The sequence below is a fragment of the Bidens hawaiensis genome, unplaced genomic scaffold, assembly GCF_021521415.1.
Source record: "Bidens hawaiensis isolate Kalapana, Puna unplaced genomic scaffold, B.hawaiensis_p1.1 tig00009190_1, whole genome shotgun sequence".
NCBI classification, from domain to species: domain Eukaryota; kingdom Viridiplantae; phylum Streptophyta; class Magnoliopsida; order Asterales; family Asteraceae; genus Bidens; species Bidens hawaiensis.
In genome coordinates this window covers 878608-905746 of record NW_027491677.1, presented here as the reverse complement: position 1 = coordinate 905746, position 27139 = coordinate 878608, and the positions used below count along the sequence as shown (strand labels likewise).

General features: G+C 34.8%; 2 protein-coding genes and 1 pseudogene across 5 annotated transcripts; 1 reads left to right on the top strand and 2 right to left on the bottom strand.

The window, feature by feature from the left end:
* Positions 1-878: 878 nt before the first annotated feature.
* Positions 879-7617, bottom strand: LOC143531550 (26S proteasome non-ATPase regulatory subunit 1 homolog A-like; annotated as a pseudogene). The gene is made up of 13 exons (XR_013135037.1): positions 7475-7617; positions 6290-6353; positions 6004-6109; positions 5758-5869; positions 5516-5684; positions 4953-5401; positions 3808-3943; positions 3469-3717; positions 2922-3145; positions 2549-2807; positions 2214-2447; positions 1621-2131; positions 879-1469 (listed from the first exon to the last, which is right to left on the bottom strand). The product of XR_013135037.1 is annotated as a 26S proteasome non-ATPase regulatory subunit 1 homolog A-like (transcript).
* Positions 7618-14627: 7010 nt separating this feature from the next.
* On the top strand, positions 14628-15734 carry LOC143531483 (cytochrome b5-like). Its single transcript, XM_077026771.1, has 3 exons — positions 14628-14835; positions 14924-14990; positions 15067-15734. The coding sequence occupies exons 1-3, from the start codon at positions 14761-14763 to the stop codon at positions 15336-15338; spliced, it is 414 nt and encodes a 137-aa protein (XP_076882886.1). The 5' UTR covers positions 14628-14760; the 3' UTR covers positions 15339-15734.
* Positions 15735-16040: 306 nt separating this feature from the next.
* On the bottom strand, positions 16041-19821 carry LOC143531482 (cyclin-dependent kinase inhibitor 4-like). 3 transcript variants are annotated; one of them, XR_013135030.1, is made up of 4 exons: positions 19478-19821; positions 17267-17482; positions 16806-16949; positions 16041-16718 (listed from the first exon to the last, which is right to left on the bottom strand). XR_013135030.1 is itself a non-coding variant. In XM_077026770.1 (4 exons), the coding sequence occupies exons 1-4, from the start codon at positions 19795-19797 to the stop codon at positions 16868-16870; spliced, it is 534 nt and encodes a 177-aa protein (XP_076882885.1). In that variant the 5' UTR covers positions 19798-19821; the 3' UTR covers positions 16413-16867. The 3 variants fall into 3 exon arrangements, 2 of the variants coding, with proteins under 2 accessions (XP_076882885.1, XP_076882884.1); XM_077026770.1 differs by having other exon boundaries at positions 16413-16949; positions 19478-19520; positions 19605-19821; XM_077026769.1 differs by having other exon boundaries at positions 16413-16949.
* Between the last annotated feature and the right edge of the window lie 7318 nt (positions 19822-27139).

The window sequence follows — 27139 nt, the reverse complement described above, 5'->3', positions numbered from 1 at the left end:
TAGCTGACTTTTAGTATGCACGCAGGTGAGTAGGATGAGGCAACTCGCTTGAGGAGACACATGGCACTGAACAAGAATCTGGCATCTGAAGACCTATGATGTGTTAATTTTAATGCTTTAATGTGAAAGACAATAAATGTTTTGAGACAAGTTATAACTTATGTAATGTTTATTGAAAGTTTTATATTCCGCATAAATGTTTTAATTAACTCTGATATTTAGAACTGTGTTTATGAGTAAATCCAACACGAAAGTAGGGTTACCGGTAACGGGGCCTTACAACTTTGTGTACTGAATTACAGATGCGCGCCATAATATCCGGGCTAATGATTGATGCCTAAACTTAGAGATACCTTATGTTCAGTCCTCAACTTGCTTTTTAGTTCCCTGTTGTATCCTGGAGATTGAATACATGATTTATGTGATGCACAATTGTTTATCTAGTTCTTCAAGTTCAAGTTTAATTAGTCATTAAACTTTTGGATTTTGTATGCTGAATTATAATAAGTCCTTGCTTGCATACTATTGACAATTGCAATGTGTATACAACATTAAGACGGCATTAATCCTGTGTAAATATATCCACTAGTTATCATTAAAGGTGTGGAAGTTACTACATTAATGTCGTTTAACAAATGATAACGTGCGACTTGAAGTCAGGCTAATGTAATACCTTCACATAATTTGTTCTCTGGTCGTTTCGAATTCAGTAGGATTGTTCAGTTAATTGGAGTTTATTTGTTGATAAACATCGAATTCAGTAGGATTGTTCGGTTAATTGGAGTTTATTTGTTTATGTTTATCGAATGATCAAGTAAATGTGATATTTAAGTAATTATTAGGATTTAGACTTAGAATGGGATTCAATTTCTAACACAACATTTGATACTTTACAAGTTTAAGTGGGAGACATTAGCGGCACTCGACATTCGTTATGTAGTAAATTGACGGTTACTTATCAAAAAAACCAAACATAGTGACAATTTGATTCATGTACGTAGAAAAAGAAACAAATACAACAGTCCTTCTCAAACTAAACAAACACATCATCATGTCTAATGAATCAAGATAAAGCCTACCTTAAATCACTTCCAATGTTCTCAACCAAGTCAACCACACAAAACCGACTAGAATCGGGATCATCATGAGCTGTATTCAAACGGCTGGGGTGGCTGGGGCTCATCATCCACAGCCATGGCTGCAGTAGACCCGGGTTGTGCGTCTGCAGTTGCACCAGCGGTGGCTGATGTGGGTGCATCAGTTAGAGCCAACACTTCTGGCTCTGTTGGGCGAAGATCCTTTAAGAGAACAAAATCAGATGAGGCTGCCTTCACGGGTGCGTATCTGCTATCTTCTAGAAAATTGATGAATTTCTCTTGGGCGGGGACCACTCTAGCTGGGTTGGTCAAAATCTCAAATGTTGGTTCCGGTTCAGCCTTTTTCTCCTTTTCGGCAGCTGCACCGTCCACCTGTCAGATGCATAAATAACCAAATATGCTGAATTTAAATAAAGACTAAAGGTGTTGGCAGAACCCCTCAATCTGGCCCGTTTTGACTCGACCCATGATCCGCCCATGTTGACCCTTGCTAAAAAAAATAAACTGGCCAAATGAACTGTACCTGCATCGATTCAGCATCGTCTGGACCAGAGGCTTTTCCTTTGCCAACGCTGGATGAGTCAGCAGCACCAGATAACTTTTCAGCATTAGCCTTTTCAGCTTCCTTTTTGGTAGCTCGAGCCTTGGCTCTTGCTGACGTGGACAAAACAGCTGTCGGGAGTTTCACCGTAGACATGGCAGTCGGAACGCTTGTCGGTCGAGGGTACTCGAACAATGATGGTTTGGCATGTGATAAAAAGTCAAACTTCGGTACTTTTAAGTCATAGTTAAGACCAATTAAAGCTGTTGGAGAGAAAGCTAAGCTAATGAAGTATATAAGTGGATACCAGTACCAAAACTGGCTGAAAACGGCAAGCCCGATAACTGCGGTCATTTTGTCATGCTTTGTTTTGGAAAGTAATTTGATGGTAACATTTCTTCCACCAGCATCAAGAATGCCTGAAGCTAAAATAGCTCCCATTTTGCTCATCGTGTCTTCATGTTTATCCAGAATAATCTTTTCCAACTGTCGTCTGTTAATAATTAAGAGCACGTCACAAAAGGGTTAGTCAGAAGGGCAAGAAATATACTAATAGTAGTTGTGGCAATTTATACCTAAAGGCCCCGACACGAGAGTCACTAGCTTCACTGACTTGTATCATGACCATGGCCATTGCAATTAAAGCACCTTGGCGGACAAAATCGGTTACATCTGATGTCAGTGGTTCTAACAACGATATGGCCTCACTTAGACCAGTACCAGCACATGAAATGCCTACAGCCATGGCTGCACCATACCGCACATGAGGGTTGTACGACTCAAGAGAGTAACGCTACAGTGCGTGGTGTCTGCAGTAAACCATTGAAAGAAAACAAATAACAAATGAAGTAAGATCCACAGCCCAGAAACAATCAAAGCAATAAACAATGTGTAGCAAACCAGTACTAACCTGTTCTGGGTCAGAATATAGAACAAATCCAAGGGCTAAAACAGCTGTCCTCCTGACATCATCGCTTACATCAGACACAGCAAAATTGAGTAATTGGCGGATTGCCTTATTATTTGACGTTCCACTGTATGCCAAGGCTATTGCGTACATTCCGCCATAACGGATTATTGCATCTTGATCCAAAGTCATCTGTTCAATTAGAGTATCTGCTTCTTCTTCTCTTCCATAAACCGTGAGAGCGATACCTAATGCTAACCCCCTACACAACATAATTTTATAAGAATCAATTTATATGTGGACGGGTCAAAGCTGCCACTTCTTTACTGAAGCCACTTATTACAAGAATCAATTTAAAAGGCATTTCTCTATTCACCTTATGATTTTTTCATGTTGCGTCTCATGAGCATAGCCCAGCAAATCTGATGATGCCTTCCCATTTGCCGTCCCCACCATTAACAAACCCACACTAATACCAGCAGCTTCACCCGCGACAGCACTGTCAGTGTAGAGGACACTTTTTATCTCTTCAAGTATATCCTCGTCAGCAGTCCCTAGAGACACCAGCCCAAGACCTAAGCATGCACCATGTTGAACGACCTGTACCAACCAACACACAGTATAAATATACAGTATACACACAGACTCGGAATCAAAAGAGAATCTAGACATGCATAAGGCAAGCTGATTCACTAATGTTTTAGCATTGGTTCACAAGTTTATAAATCTGCTCAAATGCTTAAAACTGTGAATCAAAGTTATAAAAATGAATCAGTTTGCTCCTCACGTTTCTCACAAATATTTGATTTCTCATTTTCTAAACACACGCGTGCGCATGCACACGTGCGCGCACACAGAAAAATAATTAAATGCATGAGTATATAAAAAAAAATTGGGATTTAATGAAAGAAGCAGGCAAGCACCTCGACATTAGTATTGTGTAGGCTTTCCCTTAAGAACTGTTTGATGCCTTCTCCATGGTTTGCATGAATTAAACCTAAAGCATAGAGAGCCCCGCCTTCAGAATATGGACTACCACCACCACCAGACCCACTTTGAGGAAGATAAGGAGCCATTAATGATCTTCCTTGCTGGAGGTGACCATGATGAATAACACCAAGCCCAGCTGTTGCACTGAACTTAGCCCAGTTTGTGGCTCTGCTCAGCCAATCCTGAAAACATATGCACGTAACAAGATTTAAAAGTGCTAGGAAACTTAATAAAAAGGGATAAAAATAAACCTCGTGTAAAAGCATATTTACCAGATTCTCCCTCAGGAATGTATCCACGGTTGTTCCAGCATGCATAAGAGCATTTGCGTATATTGTTGCACTGTGGCAAACGCTATTTCTCATTTCAATCGATTGCTTTATTGTCTTGAGAATAAGCAGATCCGACCTATTTGACACAGAACATTATAAGAACATTTATACGACCTAAAACAAAAAATTAATCAAAAGAGGTGTCAATTTCAACCCATTTACTCATGAATGGGCTGATTCACATTATGTTTTGTTTCTAGCAGGTCAAACAGACTATGTAGAAACAAACAGGTTAAGCTGAAACATTTCAAAAAAAGTCTAAAGACTGTAGCCATCCAGAGGGTAAATCTCACACATAAAATCTCCTGGGCAATTTTATTCATAATAGTACATTACTATGAAAATAAAATTATCTTAGTAATTGACAGACACTAATTGTAAACAAATTAAATAATGTTTTGTTTCAACCTAAACCTACACGTACCCCCACAAGCCTAGGCATGCTACCCAACCCATCCTACCTACCCATCTTGCCTCCGCCAGGCAAAAAAAAGTAAATCTAGAATATATCACAAAAAAAATCCTCACTTGTTATAACTAAATTTCTTAAAACAATATAATCTTTGTAACTGTATCTGAAACTAATTATAACAAACGAAAAAAACAAGCAAATGATGCACACGTGGAGGCGTATTCAATGGCTCAATAAGCGGATTATTTCTATTCAAATGATTTGATCGGCAAGCTTATAGCTTTACAACATTTTATCAAAACATAAACAACTCGAGAACCCTAACTTATACTAAACAAGGAGATAAACTAAGAAACAAAATCAACACAAAAAGATAGGAAATTAGTTAACCAAATATAATATTAAAAACCATGATATAAGAATATTTAAATATCTCAATTTATTCGAATCTTGATTCCATTCACATCCTAACCTATTTAATCAGACTTGCCAATGCTATTGCATCAGAAAGTTTGGGCTAAAAGTGTTTCAGGCCAACCCCCAATGCGACTGAAACCCAAAAACTACCCATTTTGACATGTTACTTACACTATTGCCCTAACAATCCATTTTGCCCCCTCCGAATGAAATAACAGACATAAAATAACACCCCAAATAAGAAAAGATTGCTCACTTGTTATGACTGTATAAAAACTGAAGAGTCAGTTGAATTGAAGTTTCCCCAGACAATATTCCTTTCATTTTAGACAACCTTTCCGCATAGGTCACTTCTGCTGGATCAGACTCAGACACTGAAGCAATAAGTGGTTGGGTTTCATCAGCCATTTGAGTGTCCTCTGATACAGCTGGATTTGGCTCAGTGACAGCTGGCTGTTCAGGTTTCAATTTGGGACTTGATAACCGGTCTCTCACACCCGACAGAAAAGCTTGGTGCTCATTTTCAATTAGATCAAAAGCAATTTGGAACGCCATCAATGCATCATCTTTGTTCTCAGATCTTAAAAGCTTTTCTAATATGGTTGCAACACCTTCGGGTTGATCAAGAAACATAAGACACTGGCAAATGTTCAAGTAATCTGGGGATGCCAGATCTTGATATACCTTGACAAGAAGAAGAAGTACCTAACCAATTTCCCCACACAGGTCAGTAAAGCAAAATCTTCAACTTATGTTTCAAATGTAAAATAAATTATGCATTAAGTACATAAGATAAGTACAAGATATTATTCAAATTACCTCACGACGATATTCTCTCATGTTGACAAAAGCATGAGATACATTCATGCAATATGCCAAAGTTGCATGAACATTATCACTGTTTGCAATTGCTTCCTTAAGTTTATCCAACCTTCTGCATTCAATTGACATTCCTATTGCTTGTTGATATTTCCCATCAGTTATACACCTTAAAAATTACAGATACAAGAATAAGACAAAAGTAATAACCCATCAAGTTAGACCAACAGAAAAAAACATACTTATCAAGCATTCTCTCAACTATTGCTTCTAGCCTAGGGTCCACATCCGCAGATTTTGCCTTTGATTCTGCTGCCTTCGTTCTCAAAGCTGCATACTCGTCAATAGCTTTGGCTGAAAAAAAGAACAGTACATGAAACATTATTAGTCCAAATTTCAGAAAATATCTGTTTTGTAACTAGCAACAGTATAAAGTCAAAACAAATATGATAAAACTTTAAAGAAAACTGCATTTGTAAAGGACTTACCAAGAAGAGTATGAACATAATCTGAATCCTCAGAAACATCAAATAGACTGCCAGCTCCAAGAGCATATGACAATGAGTCATTAAGCTCACCCAAGTAATAGAAAACCTGCACAACTTAAGGAATGAGCTGCTTTGACATGTAATAGAAAATAGACATAAAATAACATGTCCTACTGACAGTAATAGTTTGTTAACTGGCTACTGATAGCTGTTTTAACTTAAAAAAATTAATACTGCAATAAACCAACAAAAACCAATGCATCAAATTTGTTAAGAAAAAAGGTACCTTTGAAACAAGTAAAGCAGCCAACTGCCTTTGATCAAAGTCTTCATCTTCATATAGACTCTCTCTGGGTTAAGAAAAAAAAACTCTTGTCAGTGAATCAACTGGCAAATACTTCATTGACCACAAAAGATTCAAGAAAACTCATGATAAGTTAAACATCATATTTATATAAAAGTGAAGAAAACGCTAAAATGCAAATAATATGAAGGAACGGTCAGAGTTAAGTTTCAGGTTCTTTGATACTAATTAGCTTCTGTAGGAAAGTACACAATTAGCTTAAGCTGTGTTGAAAATATCACTTGATAGTAGTAAACTATCACAATACATGTCCAAGAGATTCCCATAAATTGAAGACATGAATAATAAGGTGTATGAATAGGCAGGCAAGCCTATGAATATCTAAAGGAAAAATACATAGTTCCTTATTTGAGTTAACCTATATCCTGTCCCTTGAAATAGACAGGCCTCCTTTTACCCTAATGCCTTGTATAAAATACAACAACATAAAACCTCAAAACAAACACCAAGTCCTTCCTTACAATAGCATGATACTCGGCAACTGGATTAACAACAAACTTATACTTTAAACACTGAATAATAATAATAACAACAATAATAATAATAATAATAAGAATAATAAAATGAAACGTAAAAAAAGTAGATAATTAATAAAACTTTTATCTATCAAATACAATAGCATAAGGCCAGACCTGTACAACAAATACCAAACCGTTACTATAACATGACACTCAGAAACCTAATTAACAGCAAATTTCTACTCCAAACACTAAACAAAGTACGCAATTAATGAAAAACTTCTATGTGATACAGTAGCATAAGGCCAGCCTCTGCAACAGATTTTTTACAATAGCATGACACTCGGAAACCTAACTAGTAACTACGACAAATTTCTACTCCAAATGCGGAATAACACAATTAAACATAACAGAAGTAGATAGTTAATGACACAATAACATAAGGCCAGACCTCTAAAATAAATACCAAATCCTTAACACTCGGAAACCTAATTAACGACAAATTAAACGCAACAAAAGTAGATAGTTAATGAGAAACGTGTATGTGATACAATAACATAAGGCGAGGCCTCTACCAAATCATAATACTTAATAAACGAGAAATTGTAGTGAATAAGAAAAGTAATGAAGAGAAAAAATAGATACATACATGATTGGAACGGTGGTAGAGATCTCAGGCCAGAAGTGATCGACGAAGGCGTTGAGATTGGAGAGAGCGTGAAGCTTCAGAGACGGATGCGGCTCGTTAAGCATCGCCAACAGACCGCCGGCTGAGCTCACCGCTGCTGCCATTCCGATCCAATTGATTGATTTCAAATAATAATAATAATAATTAGGTGTTCCTTCCTTCCTTCCTTCGGTTTCTTTGGCAAGGGGAAAGCAAGCAAGGTGAAGGTACTGCTACAGAAAGACTATCTAAATAAATTCTATATATATTTTTTATTTTTAGTTTACACCCCGGTGTTTAGCACGGTTTTGCTGGTTGCAACTCTTGTCTTCGATATTTGGCATCCAAAGCCCTTACGGTGGGGCTGTTTGAACCCTGTCGTCAAATCAACCATTGTTAAAATAGAGTAGGTCCAGGGGCAAAGTCGTAACAATAATATAAGTGCTCAAAACACCGTTGTTCCTTCGAGCAATTTCTTTGGGAAGGGGCAAGCAAATCTAAAATAAATTCTAACATATAGTTAGCTTTCTTTTTTAGTTTGTACGTTAGCCCCATAATAATAATAATAGTACCCTTAGAGCTTTTCTTTTTTCACGGCTTTAACCCATTAACTTTATTTTTAACTGGCTTCGCTACTTGTCATACTTCTACTTATGTGAGATATTTGACTTTAAATATATTATTATCATTAATTTAATTTATACATGACCTCAAAAAAATATTTTCCAATTCTTAAATATTTGTTACTAATTACTTAATACTTCTTTCACTCAACCCATAGAATACTCAAGTCTCTAGCTTAGTTGAACAAAAAAACTCGATTACTCTTTGGCAAGTCGTCTTACACGATAATTATGTGCTTTGAGCAACTCCATCCTTCTATCTAGTCCTTGCAAAACTGGTATCGGTAACAGTTTGAATTTGAATAACTTTGGCCTCGTGCCTAGTCCTTGCAAAATTGAGTATTGGTAACCAGTTTAGTTAAATTGTATCTATCCAAAAACATGTAGCTTTAGAAAGAAAAAAAATGTATCAAAATGAGGTAGTCATAATTATTTAGAAAAAAAAAAAAAAAAGAAACTTCGTGACTCGTGAGCTACAACGTTTTTTAGTTTTTATCTTTTTAACATTTCTAACTTTATAAAAAAAGTAATTATTGGTTGGCGGTAATTTTGTTAGTTTTCTCATATCTTTTTAACTTTTCTCATGATTTTACGATTTTTTTTCAAACATACATACATACATATCTTAATATTTATTGTAACTAACTAGCATATATGCTAGCTTTTAGTGAGTTGTTATCAACAAGCTAAATAGTTAATGCAGAGCTCTCCTCAAGGCCCAGGGGGCATTCCGGTGATAAAGCCCAAGCTCTATTCAAATTTAACAGAAAAAAAGGCCCTTCAAGTAAAGCCCAAACTCTATTTAAAACAGAAAATAAAAAATAAAATAAAATAAAATAAGCTCACAGTTCATGCCAACTATACTCAGATTTAATAGAAAATATAAAATAAGAAATAAGTGTACTGTTTATGCCGACAATGTAAGTTAACTAGCAGTATCGTAGTTTTAATACAGTATATAAGACCACTCGTAGTGGTGGCTTTGGCCCTAGCGTTGTGAAGCAAAATGCGGGGGGTACATCGCCCCCCTCTGCGTTATGTTGATTTCCATTTTGTGTGCGTTATATATAAAACGCTGAGGAATGGCACGTAAATCAAAATTTGACCGTTTTTTTAAACCATTTGACCGTTGGATAATTAAAAAAAAAAATTTATTTCCTATATATTAAACCATTTCATTCCCAATCAAACCTCATCAAATTTATAAAAATTCTCTTTCAACTCTATAAAAATTCCTTTACACCAAATTCACTATATATGGATCCTCCATCTATATATAAACAGTTTTTCGGACCCGACCAACAAGCCGAGGACGTGGAGGAGGAACAGGCGGTTACGAGTGCGATTATGCTCGCGACACGGTATATGAGTTCCGTTACGGGTGCGATTAGCTCTCCACCCCCCGTTTCAACAAGAGCATATATCGAACGAGATCGTGCCGAAGCCAACAACCGGTTGATGGCGGATTACTTCTGCGACACGCCGATATACAAGAACCCGAAGAGCTTTAGGCGCCGTTTTCGAATGTCTAAAAATTTATTTATGCGCATCACAAATGATTTGGAGCGTGAGTTTGATTACTTTAAGCAAAAGCGTGACGCTCGAGGGACGCTAGGATTCACGGCTATTCAGAATGTTATGTCAGCCGTGCGCGTGCTCGCCTACGGAACACGACCGACATCAACTACGATTATTTAAAGATGGCCGAAAAAACAACCCAGGACACCTTGGAGTATTTTTGTTACGGTACGTTTTGTTTTTTTTTTAAATAGTTTATCACTTGTTTACTGTGATCATTTATTTTATAAAAATTTTGTAAAATATAGGAATATCTAAACTATATGGACCACGTTATCTGAGATAGCCCAACGTTAACGATCTACAACGTCTTTACGAGGCACATACAAGGGTGCATGGTTTCCCCGACATGATAGGAAGTGTAGATTGCATGCATTGGGAATGGGCTAATTGTCCAACTGCATGGCGAGGTCAATTCACACGAGGTGACCAAAAGGGATCAACGGTCAGCCTTCAAGCGATCGCTTCATACGACCTTTGGATTTGGTCGGCATTCTTTGGTGTTCCCGGTTCCAACAATGACATAACCGTCTTAGAGCAGTCTCCTTTGATGGAGAGTTACATATCTGGGACCGTTCCCGTCGCTTCGTTTTGGGCTAACGATAACTTCTACGATCATGGGTACTATCTGGGTGATGGAATATATCCAGAGTTCGCGATAATTGTTAAAACATTCAGAGACCCGATGGATGAAAAAAGACAGTATTTTAAGAAAGTGCAAGAGTCTGCGAGAAAGGACATCGAGAGGTGTTTTGGTGTTCTTTAACAACGATGACATTATGTTAAAAATCCTTGTCGTCTATGGTCTTTAGAAAGAATGAGATGTGCTATGTATGCGTGTATCATAATGCATAACATGATCATCGAGGACGAGGGAAGAGCAATATGTCCAATTTTCATACCGGACCCGGATCCACCACGTAGAGATGGTAAAAAAAACCGGTTTGGGAACCGGTTTGCCGGTTTAAACCGGAAACCGGTTTTTACGAAAACCGGTTTTTTAAAAACCGGTTTGACCGGTTTACAAACCGCCGGTTCGTATTTCGGTTACAAGTTTTAGATCCAAAACCGGTTAACAAACCGGTTAATGAAAAAACCGGTTTTTTTAATAACCGGTTATGGAAAAACCGGTTAACCGGTTTATAAAAAAACCGGTTTTTGACCGTTGTGGAAAAACCGGTTAACCGGTTTCTCCATAACCGGTTAACCGGTTAAAAACCGGTTTTTGACCGTTGTATAACGGCTATATGGACGTTTTTTTTTTGACCGTTTTTTTTTTTTTACCATTTTACCCCCCCAAACATCTATATATAGTTTAGGTTGGGTATTGGTTAGATCACACTCGATTATACAACTCCAAACGCTCTAAACGTTTATTTCATACGCGATTATTTTGTTATCTCACGCTCAATTGTACCACATTACCACTCCATACGCTCTTATTTCGTAGTCGATTATCATGGCCTCCCAAAGTGCTGCTTCATCCGTCAACATGGGTGCCTCGAACACGGGAGAAACGGTCGTTCGGGTCATCCCCACGAAACGAAACCATGATGTTTGGCAACATTTCGACCTATGCGAAATGTCTAACGGTAGCCAAAAAGCTCGATGCAAACATTGTTTGAAGTTTTATGGCAAAGATGCAAACTCCACTTTAAAAGCGCATGTACAAAGGCCCTTTTGCAAGGCCTTGAAGGACGAATCGGGAAGTAGTTCGCAGCCGGAGATGACGAATCAAGGAGCGGTGTTTACGTACGACCTTGAAGCGGTACGTCAAAAGTTTTCAAACTTTGTGATTCAACAAACACTTCCTTTCAACCACTTCGACAACCCTCAATTCACGGAGATGATGCAAAAGTATGTTCAACCACGCTACCAACACGTAAGTCGTTCGACCCTTAGAAGAGATTGTCTTAAAGCATGGAAAAACGCTAAATCCGAACTAATTTCATACTTTTCAAACTTACAAACTGGTGTAAACTTAACAACGGATGTGTGGTCGGTACCTCATGGTTCGCCCGACTCATACATTTGTGTGACGGCTCATTGGGTTGACCCCGAGTCGTGGCAAATGATGAAACGAACCGTTGCGTTTCAATTGTTTGATTACCCGCACACGGGTAGAAATATTTTTAAAATCTTGGATAAAGTCATTCGACAATACAAGATTGAACATAAAATCTTTTCAATTTCGTTTGATAACGCGTCCAACAATACGGCCGCGGTTGGCCATTTAAAATTAAAGTATAAACCTATTTGTGATGGAGCGTTTTTTCATAGCCGATGCATTGCACATATTATCAACTTGGCCGTGCAAGATGGGTTAAGCGTGATCGAAACGCAAAGAAACAATTTTAAAAGAATGTTACGAGATGTTTTTAGCAACAATAAAACATTTTCAAGATACAAAAAATTTTGTGTAGAAGCTAATTGTCAATGGTTGGGGCCAAATTGGGATTGTCCAACAAGATGGAACTCGACTTGTAATATGTTTGAGAAAGCCATCCAACAAAAAGAATCATTAATTGCGTTTCATCAAATTTTGTCAAGTAGGGGTAAATGTGCACCGTACGATCCTAGAAACTGGTTATTGATTGAAATCGTTACGGAGGTCCTTCAAATTTTTAAATCTTGCACAACTAGTTTATCCGGGGTTTACTATCCAACAAGCCCCATTGCTTTACCAAAAATTGCTGTCATGTGCACAAAGTTGAGTGAACTTCATTGTAGGGGTGCACCTTATTTTGATATGGGTGTAAAAATGAAAGAAAAATTTAGAAAATATTTTCAAGAACTACCCGCTGTTTTGACATGTGCTGCTGCGTTAAACCCTTGCATCAATGTTGGTGGTGTTGAAGCTTTAATAGAAAAAATTTGTGATGAGCTAGAGTTAAACGACGATCAAAACCCCTATTATAGCCAAACTTTAAAGAATGCTTTCAACACCACCTTGTCAAACATGTATGATGTTTACCTTACAAAATACGGGTCGTCTTCCCAAATTCATGACTCGTTAAGAGCTGTTGCCCAATCCCAATCCCAAACCGACCTTGAAATGGGGATGTACTACATGATTTGGGAAGACGCCGGTAAACGTCAAAAGGTAAACACCCCAAGCAGTGAACTTGGAAGGTATGGTGGTACCAACTTTGTGAAACACATGACTCCGGATGAATTTAGAAGTCTTGATTTGCTGGCTTGGTGGAGAGGTAAGGAGGATGAGTTTCCGATCCTCGCCGCCATGGCCAAAGATTTACTAACGGTCCAAGCTTCCACGGTAGCTTCGGAGTCTGCTTTTTCTGTTTCTGGCAGGGTTATATCGATTAGGAGGACTCGACTCACTCCACCAGCTATAGAGATGTCGATTTGCTACAAGGATTACTTGGACTCTTTAGATAGGGCACAACATCAACGCTCACTCGAGGGGGAAATGGAGTATGAGGCGGGCTTGTATGAAGACGAGGTCAATGAAGGACACACTCAACCAATGACCGATGAAGAAGCCGCGTACGACGATTACCTAAGGAATAGCTCGGGATCGGGTAGCGAAGGAAATTAGTTAAAGAAACAGCAAACATGGAGGCAAATAATGAGTAAGAAACAGCAAGTTGTTCATGTAATCGTGTCTAAGCATTCTTTAATGTTTGTATTTTTGAGTTACGAATATGCGATAACGATTTAATGTTTGTATTTTTAATGTAAAAACTATAAATGAAAGTTATGTGTTTTTAATCTTTGGTTTGTTGAAAACACATTCACCAACACACACTCATACTCATCTTCCAAGCAAAGAACCCTAACAACGAAAGCAAAGAATGGCTTCGGTCAGTCCGTTTTGCCTTGTAGTTACCGGTTTGCCTTGTAGTTACCGGTTTGTTTATACTGTGAAAAAATAATGGTTATTTAAAAAAAAAAAAAAAAAACCGGTTAACCTAAAAACCGGTTATTAAAAAACCGGTTAATAAAAAAACCGGTTTATTAACCGGTTCTAACCGGTTTCTAAACCGGTCCTAACCGGTTAGACCGGTTAGGGTTTTGACAGACAAAAACCGGTTATTAACCGGTCCGGTTATTAACCGAACCGGTTTTTTTCCGGGCCAAAAAAAACCGGTCCGGTTAATAACCGAACCGGTTTTTTTAAAAAAACCGATTTGTGCACCTCTACCACCACGGACTCCGGCAAGTATGGAGCAACGACTCGAAAACTCGGATTCCGTGCGGTCAAGAGAGATACATAACGCACTAAAGGAGGATTTGGTCCAACATCTTTGGATGTATCGGCCCCTGCCTGGTGAAAACGATGATCAAAACGAGGGTAACAATGAAGACGATGATGAAGACAACGAAGACGATGAAAACGATGACGAGGACGACGAAGAGGGCGAAGACGACGACGACAACAACGACGAATAGTTTTTTTTTTATTTTCTTGTAATATTTATTTAATAAAATATTATTGTTATTTGATTATTCTTATTAAAAATAAAAAAAAAAAAAAACTGTAAAAGCGACTGGGCGCCACGTGACGCATAACCCCTGGATGTGGAGAGTTATGACTACAGCCTGTTTTTATACAAAACCATAACTCTGACTGAGCGTCATGTGGCGCATAACCCCTGGATGTGGAACTTTATGACTACACATGGTCTAACGTGTCATGCCTTTGATACATCGATTTTCTATTGAACATGTATATACGTTCTTATACACATATATATTCTTTGATTCATAGATTATAAATTCTCACTATTTGGACATAACCAAATTAACGAAATTGATATGCATGATTTATTTATTGGAAATTAAAACAAATTTAAAAAACAAAAAGGACATGTACGAATAAGTAATAATTTATTTTTACACTGTGTTGATTGATAGAGATATACTACTGATTATTATGAACTTTAATACTATATAAAAAGATGCATTCATTTATAGAATCAAAACTCAATCAATAGTACATTAGTATATAGACATAACCAACAAATAAATAATTCATTCATCCCTTTCAAACTCTTGCCTTTATTATTTGTCTACAAACCAAAACAACCAACCAAGAACTTGAACATGAAGGCTTTCGATTTCGCAGATGTCTCTCGTCACAACAACACGAACGATTGTTGGATCGTAATAAACGCAAGGGTAAGAAACAACCGATCCAATCTTTAAATCCCAAGATCATGTCCTTTACTTTTTCGTAAAATAGAGTTGACTAGTTTGACATATATAGGTGTATGATGTTACAAAATTCTTGACTGATCACCCGGGTGGAGATAACGTGTTGTTAGACGTGGCAGGTATAAACTAGTTAAATATATACGCGTTCTTTTAATTTTTTTTATACACGTTAAACGTATACTTAAATTGCTCTAGGCAAGGATGCAAGTGAAGAGTTTGAGGACGCGGGACATGGAAGTGCTGCTAGATTAATGTTAGATGAATATTATGTAGGAGAGGCCGGTCTTGTAACACCATTTAACGGTCTTTCTACAACCACAAACCTTAAAAAAGAAACTCATGTCAAACAACAAATAATCACGGAAGAAAACATGCGAGCATGGCTAGGCTTTATAATAAAATCGGCCGGGCTACTTCTTCCCTTAGCAATGTTGGGTGGTGTTATTGGTCTTATGTTGTATAAGTGATATGTATAGACTATAGTCATTGTGTGTTTATTTGGATTAAATGGTGTTAAACCACTATATTGTACATATATGTTGTGTATGAGTATGACTACAAAGAAAGTGCATAGAGGGTATATTGGTAATTTGGGATGGGTGAGTAATGTGAAGATTAAACCACTAGTGGGAGGCAATAGATCATGGTTAATCTTTCAAGTTTCCACTAAACTGAGTGAAATACAATATCAAGAAAGCCATTACTTTTATTAATGTCAAAAGGGATTTCAAATTCAAAGGAAAATGGCAAACAAAATGTTATGCTTGTAACAACCAATAAACTTAATTTTGCACCTACTGTACCATGTGGTGACTGGTTAGCTACACACTTTTGACAAAAATTCTGCGCCGAACCACTAACCATGGGTTCGAAAACAATAAGCCAAACTGGCCGTGTTGATGGTTTAACGATTCAGTATGGTCGGTTTGGATCGTTCTTTTTTTCTTCATGAAATTACAATTGGTAACTTTGTATTAATAATATTAAAATGATAAAAATGTTTCATATTATAATTATAATACATGTATGTAACTACATATTTCAACGACGAAGAAAATGTAAATCAATGTTTAAATGGCCGGTTCAGTTTACACAATATGTTTCAACTTTCAAACCAAGCCAAACCATTAAAACGTCAAACCGTGAAAACCAAACCACGAACTGATCTCAAACTGATCAATTTGCTTCGGTTTGGACAGTTCCGTAACTTTTAACTGTTTTGAACCCGCGTAATTATACTGCATGCTACTTTTGATTCATATAAGTGATTAAAACATAAAAAAAAAATTGCATACATGAAGTACTATATATGCAAACAAACATGCAACCAGTGAATAGATAACAAAAACAATTAAGAAAAGGTACAGACTGACAATAATGGAGAAAACAAGATTCTTCTCCACCAAAAAAGCTACCCCACCACCATTACCAATTCTCATAAGCTGCTAAAAAGACAAGGCAGGTCACAAATAGCCAGAAATACTGTACACAATTGGCACCATCATGTCCATTTTTGAAACAAAGATTCATTGTGTTTTGTGTTCTTGTAACCACATGCATTTAATGATACAAATCTACCATAACATGATAAAAGATTGAAAAGAAAGGTCAATTTATATCAGAAAAATAAAAGGATCTATCAAAGTTTCCATCAGTACAAAATATAGACAATCACAAAGGACTACAAATTATCCTAAAGTCATTGGATCCCCTTTGAAAAAGACCACACCACCATCATCATCAGCTTCTTCTTCTACCCTTGTTACTGTTAGAAGCTCTTTTTTCTTATGTTACAGACCTTCTAATCTCCATTCTGCACTAGGGTTTTAGACGGGTCACGCTTTTTTCTTTACAAACGAAACAAGAATAAACGGGAGTTTAAGAATTACTCTACCGTCACTTGCATAAACACTAAAACCTAAATCTACGCCTACCCATATCTTCAACTATGCTAATCTTGAGTCCAACTAAATAACAGAAACCGAACAACGGGTAATTAACACTTCTTGGTAGCATCAAGTTTCATCCATTCATATCGCCCACGAAGGGGTTTGTCATTCACAGGATCAAAGTTGTACCTAAAAAATAAATGGGAATAAATAAAAAATAATGGGTCGATCTCAGTCTTAACGGGTCAAAAGGGTTGACTCAAAAAAAAGTTTTTTTTGCGTAACGTATACTTTTTGTGTCCCTATGCGTCTTTTTACATACTCGAGTCCTTTAAAGATGGCTTTTTAGATGATAACAAATAAGACAAAAACTTTTACAGTAAACCCACATAATGACTCCATCAAGACAAAATTATCTTTTATCCCAACCCATTTTTGAGTTTTTTACCCATTACCCAATCCATCCAAACCCATTTTGCCAACTCTAACAAGAAATAAACATATACTTTTCAATAAAGAGTTGTTGCTGCTGCTTTTCTGGGCCCATGAAAAACTCATCCACCTCACTAGTTGACGGGATGGGCTTCGGTGTTGTGTTTAGTACTCTGTAATCGATTTCAGTAGGTCTCGTTGATTTTGTTGTTGACTTAGTTGAAGAACCTGGAGTATTGATATTATCGGGATTTCGAATCAACCTGCAGGGTGTGGTCTCCCGAGTAGTCCTGTTTATCAAAATGCAGCCAAGTTTTAAATAATATAGTCATCCCACAAATACTAGTAGTCATTTAAGGAGTTCAATGAACAAATAGCTAAAAAGGGTAATTAAATTTATTTCTTAATCATGAAATTACAATTCCAAAAGAAAAAGAAAAATGGTAACTTGCTGAGTCAATCCACCTACAAGCCTTGTATTGTTTGACTTAAAACAGATAGTCAGAAGGTAGAACATTTGAAGACAAAGTTAATTTTAACATGTAATCATACAAAACAAGAATAGTGCATGCAGACAATAACAATCCAAGCTCAAATAGTTGGTACAATGTTTTCTTCTTTAGAGACAAACAAATATCACAAGAAAAGAATAAAATTCTGAAAACAACAATTTCCAAAGAGGTTTTTGTAAACATTACAGAGACCCCAGTAAAAACATCCACTAGATCAAATGATATAAACAATTTAACAGTGCAATAAACCATCGAAGCCATAATCACAAAGCTATAATATTAAAGAAGACACCAATGAATAGAGTCAAAATAATAAACGAGAATTCATAAATTATAAAAGTGCTAGTACATGCACATAATAAGTTTTCAATGTAAGACAGACCGTAATTTTCACAAGACAATTAAAGACGCACAAACAACCACAAGTAAAGCAAATAGACAAATTTGAAGGTTCAATGGCGATAACGTAATGTAAATCAAGATTATTTTCTTTAATTGATGCTGCATGCAATCCTAACATGACTTTTTTTTAATCAGCATAAGTAAACATTAAACACTCAAAGATCATATTATTCAACATTAACTTCATGTATCAAGAAAGATGCTTCCATAACTTTAAAAGCTCACAGAGGAACAGTAAAAAATCAGAAAATACAGAAACTTGTAACCCCTAAATTCATGCTGAGTATCTGAATTATGGAGTAATAATTGAAGCACTCAATGAACACAGAAAGCAGAGTTGATATACCAAGAAAACAGAAGCTTTTCCAAACATGGGAAGGAAAAATAATAAAGAAAAAAAAGGATAATTTTTAATTACTTCACTTTCTTTTCCTTAAAACAGTCTCTGGCAAACAAGCATAGTGTGACAGGAAACTGAAAAGCCCTTTTATAAATGACTTTACTACATAAACATGATATATTTTGATCAAGAAAGCCTAATTTATGCATTCCCATTGAACAAAAGAAATACTTCAGGATTGTCAGTAATAAAATTAAATTAAATAATATATATATTTTTTATTTTCTTTTTATGATTAAAGAAACTCCCTTGGGGCATGGAGAAGAAAACTGATTAAAGATCTGCAATCTGGCAGAAGATTTGGAAAAACAAGGAAGCCCCACCTGCCTCTTATTATTAACAAACTTCAGAGAAGCAAAAATAAATTAAAAAAACACTAATTCATATAACTTCAATTAATAAGAATAATATTTTAAAAAATATATATTAATTTCACACTAATCAAAATGAATTTTCAGGAAAAATATACCTTCCTCTTATTAACAAACTTTAGGGGAAAAAACTAATTCATATAATTTCAGTTAAGGAAGAAAATATTATATTTTTTAAAAAACAATTATATTAAATTCAAACTAATCAAAATGAATTTTTCAAAAAGATTAATTTTTTAACACCTTCCTCCTAATTCATATAATTTCAGTAAGGAAGAAAATAATTATATTTTCTTAAAAAACAATTATATTAAATTCAAACTAATCAAAATGAATTTTTCAAAAAGCTTTATTTTTTTTAACACCTTCCTCCTAATTCATATAATTTCAACTAAAGAAGAAAATAATAATATTCTCAAAAATAATAATAATATTAATTTCACACTAATCAAAATGAATTTTCAGGAAAAATATACCTTCCTCTAATCAACAAATAAAAATAAAAACCCTAATTCATGAAATTCAATTAAGGAAGAAAAATAATATTACATTTAAAAATGATTTTTTTTTCCAAAAAGATTATTTATTTTTTTATAATACCTTCCTCTGGCTTCAATCTCCAGTGTGTTTTCCCCAATTGAACCTTCAGAATTCACAGAGTCAACCTTCAACGTTGACGAATTAACCACTCGTAATTTTCTAGGGTTTAATTTATTATTATTATTACCACAGCTCTTCTTTCGTTTCTTCCTTGGTGAAATTGGCTTGACGAGCCGACGGCTACGAAGCTGAATGTAAGAGCCAGCTGATGAAACGGCTGATTTACGAAGAGCTAGGGTTTTAGCACGAGTAAGAACGCCAGGTGGTTCAATTAACTTGGTCTTGGACTTCCAGTTCCTTCTGATGATGTACTTGCCCATTGTTTGCTCGGAGTTGGTGGTTTTCCGGTGACGAGACGACGGCGCGTGAGTGAGTTGGTTGGAGCGAAGAGTAGAGTTTAGAGGAGCCGTTGGCTCTGCTGTTGAATGAGAATGAGAATGAGAATGGAGAGATTATTATTATTATTATTATTATATTTATTATTTATTATTGGAATCGGAGAATAACAATAATTTTATATCATTTTAAAGACTTTTTATACGAACGTGGTATTTTCGGGCGGGTGTGTTTTCTTCGAAGCTGAAGATGCTTTTGAGGTGTTTAATGGCTCTGTACGAATGGATTGGGTCAGCTGGTGTATTGTGTCACTGCATACGATGTATCTAGGCAATTTTATGTTTGTTTACCGTTAAAAAACGACTTGACTTTTTCTAACAAAACATATATGTAAATAAGGAGAAGTGGTTTGGACAGTTTTTAGTTTGTGAGTTATGTGTTTAGACTGCGGCCAAAGTGACTCAAGATTGGATCGATAAAAACTTGAAATGAACCTTATTCACTTATTGAGTTTGAGCTCAAGTCCTGTATGGAAAAATTGTTTAGGTTTGTGAAGTTTTAACGAGTCTTGTGTATGTTTAAGTTTAAATATTTTGGGCTTCTATAAATTAATTTCACACTACACAATCAAGCTTTGGGTTTTTTTAGGCACTGTATACAATCTTGAGCTATGCTTAGAAAGTTAGAATCCTTTAAGTATTTTTATATATAAATAATTATAAAGTATATAAATCAACTCGTAAATAATAAATGAGGTTGAAAATCGACTCATGAACTAAAGTTGAGCTTTAGTAAAAGAGCTGTAAACAAATCGAGCTCGAGCTCTCATAAGTTAAAACGAGCCAAGCTTGAGCTCGACTCGTTCGCACCCTAAGTCTAAACTGATATTAAATAACTTTGAATTTATATACACAAATTTTGAAAACATTTTGTTATATCATCAAGACAAATTACTACATGTTTAAAGAGCAAAATGTATTAACACACTTTTATTTTCAGCTAATGTACATGGTTTTTTATAATCGTATTTGAATGAGCACCCATACATCAGCTTAATCACTATACTCATGGGTGGACCTACATACATAGCTGCGGGTTCACGGGAACCCACTGAGTTTCGGATTTTATATTAAACGCCTATATGATATATGAAAGTGAACTCATATATAAATTGTAAGTGAACCCATTGTCAAATTGCAGCTTTGGTCTAGTGGTAAACAGCTCCCTTTTCTATTTGTATTTGTTGGAGCTTGCTTGGGTTCGATACCTCCTTTAACCGTTTCTTCATTTTCTTTTACCCAGCTTGAGTGTCACACCCCAACTTACGGCGGAAATGTCGGGGCGTAACTGATTGTCACAGCTCACAAGGTTACTATCATGAAATTATAAAGCGACAATATCTAATTAATTTATTTATTATCAAACAACATTCATATACAACAAAAATAAAGAAAATTACAAATACAAAACCAACTATTCTTGTATATGTTTTATCCTAAGGTCATCTCTATGTGAGCTTCACTTCGATAAGCAATCCAAATCTATAACCTGCAAATGCGTACAAAATATATGTTTGTCAACAACACATGTTGAGTGAGTAGATCACCAGTTTTGACACAAACAAAAATGGTAATAATATATAATGATATAAGTGAATAAAAATAGGCAAAACTGTTATCTGTGAGTATAAACAATTAAACCATAGTACATACATAAACAATCAACCATAAAGAAAGGGCTAAACCGCAGCCATGCGAATGGGCATTGGTTACCAAAAATGAGGTGTCGGTGAAACCATTGCCAATGCGATCGGACTCTGGCCACTACGACGGTCGTATGATCATACTATAATGAGATTATGTTGGACCTCTCCGACTGCGATTCAAGTAAGCAAGTAAGCAAATAGCAAGTAACAGGCAATCATTCAATTGATACACAACACAAAGATCACAGTTTGCGTTTGAGAAATACTAAGATAAATAATATGATAAATGGTACGCAAGTGTCCCCAAAACATTTGAAAACAAGTAAAATAAGGGAGTGATTACTCACTTGATTAGAGGAACATAATACAAATGAGGATGATGTGAGAAAGATGAAACCTTCGGGATATACCGCCAAGGATTTCTAGTTAGATAAGGGTAATATGAATTAATTATAAAACTATATAACATGATTTAATGTATTAAGATCTTTAATGTGAGTTGAGTTACATTTGAGATTAGGATAATTATTGATGGATCGATTAACCTTTACGGTCATTGCTATTTATTAATTATGAATTCCCCAGTTATTACCCACGATATAATATATAATTAAATAATTAAATAATTTAATTAATATAAGATGTGCTTGAAATAATAAAATCTAAATTAAATAAAATAACTAAGTATACAAATTAAATAAGATAATTTGATAAATATAACTTGAGACATACATATAGTTATCCGAACGAGAAAATAATTAATTATGCATAAATAAATAAATATAATATGTATTAAGATCTAAAATAAATATTTTGTTTAAATCTTTTAACAAAAATCTAACTTAATAGATATAATTAATACGTTTAAAATACGTTGAATATAATTTTTGTTTAAAGAATAATATATATATATATATATATATATATATATATATATATTTATATATATAGATACGTAAACGAAAGCTTTTAACGAGGTTTTCACAAAAGACGTAACTTTAAGATGCCGGTTTAATAAAATGTGTTTATTTTATGTTTAAAAATAATAATAATAATTTAATAACTATACAAAACATTAAAAGAACAAAAAGAAAATAAAAATATCCAAACCGCGTCCAGGGGGCTCGAACCCGCGCCCCTGGCCGGTTCACAGAACTAATCACCCACACACCAGCCACTGGGGCGGGGCTGGTGTGTTTAGATGGTTACAATCCCGAAATCAAAATTTATATGTTATACTCTCTAATTCCCCCCAAATTAATATAAACCCTAAATCTACAATCTGATTAGCCAATTATTGTATGATCAATTAGAGTTAGGGTTATTGCTTTGTGATTATAAACGAACATGTTAGATATACTAATTACCAGTTACGATGATCAATTAATGATGAACGAGCAACACCCAGCCGCGGCCAAAACACGACGGAGAACCATAGCTGCAGACCTTGATAACATGATTCGTCATATGGATTTGATTCGAGAGATCCATAAGGCAAGGCATACCGGATTAATTGTTGTTTTGTTAACCCTAAGTCGTATTTTGCTATATAGGTAATAACGGTTCCTATAATAACGAAATCGAAATCGAAATCGAAATCGTTTTTTATTATAATCTATAATTAGGTTGTCGGTGTGAGCTGTCTATGCATTATCAACGATTTGTTATAATCAATTCCATCTTCAGAGCGAAGATTAAGCCCCAAGAAAACAAACGGGTCACTGGTTGGATACGAGATACGGGTTACGGGTTGCTGGGTTGGGATTATAAAATATTAGAATGGTAAGGATTTGCAGTTTAGCCTTTGTACTTTACATGAGGAATAAAAATAGGTTAAAACTTATTTAGGGGTAGAAATATATATATCTCAAAGTTATACAAGAAAATTGGTTTAATATAATAAATGATATTGGTAACATAATATTAGTTTGATAAATGCAATGAGTTGTTGATTAAAATCACCCGAATACGATAACGCGTCTGGTGTTGGTATTTAACTTTACATGAAAAGATCCGAGTTGTTACATTGAGAGACTTATTGAAGCTGTTATCCCACTAAGACCTCCCACCACACTTTGACAAAGCAATTCTAAGTTTTTACTCGTGTTTTAAACTTTAATTATATTATATTTTTTTAACAACACCCAAAATTTATATAATTACTCTTGGTTTGTTTTTTATAAATAGTTTGTTTCTAGTAGCCTTTGTGTTTGTTTAGGTTAATCTATGTTTAGGTTAATACGTATAATATGTATTTGTTTAGTCTTTAATTTTCTATTATATTTAATAACCATGTTTTCAAGTTATAATTAAAGGTTTAATATTTTTGATCGTCACATGTTTTTTTTACCCGACCCATATTTATCGAGCCAATGTTGACCGACTCCTAGTTTGTCCACGTACTCATATTTTTCATGTATATTTGATATTTTGATTCGAATATTTTTATTTAGTAGTTGAAATCAGAAATAGAAAGAATGGTTATGTTGAAACTTGTTAATTGATTTAGATAATTAGTGATGTTTAAAATTTGATTTGTAGACATTATCATGTGAGAAACCTTAATCGACCCGAACAATTTGATCCGTATCTTTGTTATTTGATAAACCTTAACCAACCCAAAATGTCGAAACTAGCCTAACAATCGAACTGACAGTGAACCCACTGGAAAAAAAATGCTGGATCCACCCCTGACTATACTTGAACTTTAAGTCTTATGTTGTAAAATGCCAGTCGAGGGTATAGTGTTGTAATATACGTTAACATGCAAACAATTATTTCATGTTTAGTTTTAGTGAAACGTCACGAAAAGTATACTTTTACACCTTATGTGTAAAATGAAAGAACGGTAATCTTATTTATACCATGTATCTTGTAATATAAATCTTGAAGGAGCCTAACGCTTTTTTATTATTGGTATCCTTGTATCCCGTTATGGAATGCATGTAAATTTCAAGGTGTTTTATACATAAATTTGTTCACTAAACATGTAACGTTAATGTTAGGAGGTATGATAGCTCATGAAACACATATACAATCTAAGAAACTCATCAAACGTGCGAGTAAAAACACGATACTTTATGTTGTACCAAAAAAGAGCAACATTAAATATGAGTTCTTTTTTAGAAAGCAATAATTGAAAATTATTTAAATTACATGCTTTAGTATATGTTAAATTTCATGGTTAATAAATAAAGTAGTCAATTTGTAACGCATTCTTCTTTACTTCTTTTTGTCCAAACAATTTATTATTTTACTTACACATGCTTTGTGTGTAATTAATATGTAATATATTATTATAATACTATAAAATTGTGAGAGCACCAAAACCTCATTTTTGTCAATAAAAGGTATATCATCCTAAAACTTTTACAATGAATTATTATATATTTATCACTCTCATCCCTAAACTATTTTTAATGAAAAATCATAATAAACATAAAATGATACAAAAATATAAAAGTAATACGTACAAATTTATGATACACAAGTTTCTAATAAAAAACTGAATGATAATAAAAGAAATTGAGTTTTTTTTTAATTTAAAAACATCAAAATCATTTTTCTAAAAGTTTACCTTATTACAAGTTTTTAATGCGCAAGATACAGTCTTCTTCCACAAGGTCAAAAGACGGGGCTCATGAAATAAGTGCCGTTCAACTTAGTTTTCTTTGAGTGGTGCCACATCATTTGAGTGTTGCACCCGTGGGTTGCTACCTTTCGTCACGTATGTGTTTGTTTATTTATAAGTTTATTCATTTGTACACGTTTAATTATGTCATTACGTATGTTATATGTATGTTGCTTTTTTAACAAACAAACATAGTTAAAACTTTTGTTTGCTTATGTATTCATCTTTATTTAATTACTTAGAAATTAAATGAACACCCGAACATATAATTTGGTACTAAACATTATATATGTTATAGTGCTTGTTACAACCCTACACTTTGTCTTTACTCTTTAGATTCGTTAGAGTCACCACCGAATATTCCTTTTGGATATATAATATGTTTCAACCGAGAATATCTTTGACATAATACTTTATTTTTATTTATGTTTGGTATTAGTCCAATATATTAAATTACAGCATGATTAAACTAACTTTAACCCTGTGATTATATTTATGTAGACCGTTAGATGGATGGACCAGCTTATTGAGAGGGTAATTATCCAAATAAATTTGGGTTTAACTATACAAACCTGTTACCGGTCGTGCTATTACACATTTAACTAATTTTTATAAACGTACTTGTATTATTAAAACTATTATCATTTTATATTATTGCAAGTTAAATGATGACTCTATATTATTAAAAACAATTGGGCTGAAATCGACACTATGGGCTATTGGGCTGTGATGTGAGTATTGAGATGGACTTAAAATAAATTGGGCCACAATAAATGAGGCCTGCTTGGCCGATGGATGGAAATGAGCCTAATTCGGCCTAGTTTAATTCATGGTTATAAATTCAACCTTTGCAAACCGAACCAATGCGCGCACTGGTTCCCAGTTCATACGACGGCTCATGTTATCGTCAACATGTATGATAAAGTAGATATTTTATAACGTATCAAGTAAAAACTATTAGTAGGGTGTGAGGAGTGTAAGATAAGGGTAAACACCTATCTATCGGTAAAGATAGAGAGACACCCCGGTTTTTAAAAACATTTATTGGCATGTAAAGTGTAATAATATTCATACAATACGATAACATATAAAGTGACAAAGTATAGAAAAATTGGGTAGAGTTTCAGTATGTTAATTTATAAACTACATTGATGTGCTTCAATTATTTAAGTAACTAGAGAAGAGCATAATTAGTATAAGCAAGACAATTACTAAAATCCATGGCTTCCACACCAATAATTCTTCACCTTCCACTTTCACATCATACTTCATATGTCACTTATAATATATTTTAAAGTTTAAACCGAATAGCCATAGTTTCATTATTTTACAACGTAAAAAAACTTGTTTCAACATTACTATATTTTACTCCAAAGATAAATATGTAACTTTAAATATATAAACATTAGCAATCATGAAACTAGTTTTGTTTTAAAATAACTAAAAGATTATCACAACCAAACATACTATTATAGTCATCTACTTCAACAAACAAATGTAATAATTAAGTAGGTGTTTAAATTAACCACCAAACACCACCATAAATCATAAGATTCTGCTACATTCATAAAATAAACAAAACCAACACTTTCTATTAAGTTCATCATCATGCATTACACAATTACCTACTATTCACCATAGTCGGTGAATATCTTAGATGATCATCGTCGTTGTTCAAAAAGAAAAAAAAAGTTCACTAGAGTCAGTCACCTGTTGGAATCCGGGTTTGCACCACTAGGAACCTCATGAACATCAGCAAGAAACTGCCCATGATCAACGGTGGAGCCGCTAGTTGCAACGGTGGACGTTTTAGGTGATGGTGGACTATCCACTTGATGTGTGGCATGATACCCTAGTGAGTGTGCAAAGAAAAGGATGACACATATAAAGAGAGCAAAAGCAACTACCAGTCTACTGCTACTTACATCTGCCATCAAAGCTGAAATTTGAAGATTTGAAAACCACCACCTTTGAGTGTTTGAAATGCAAT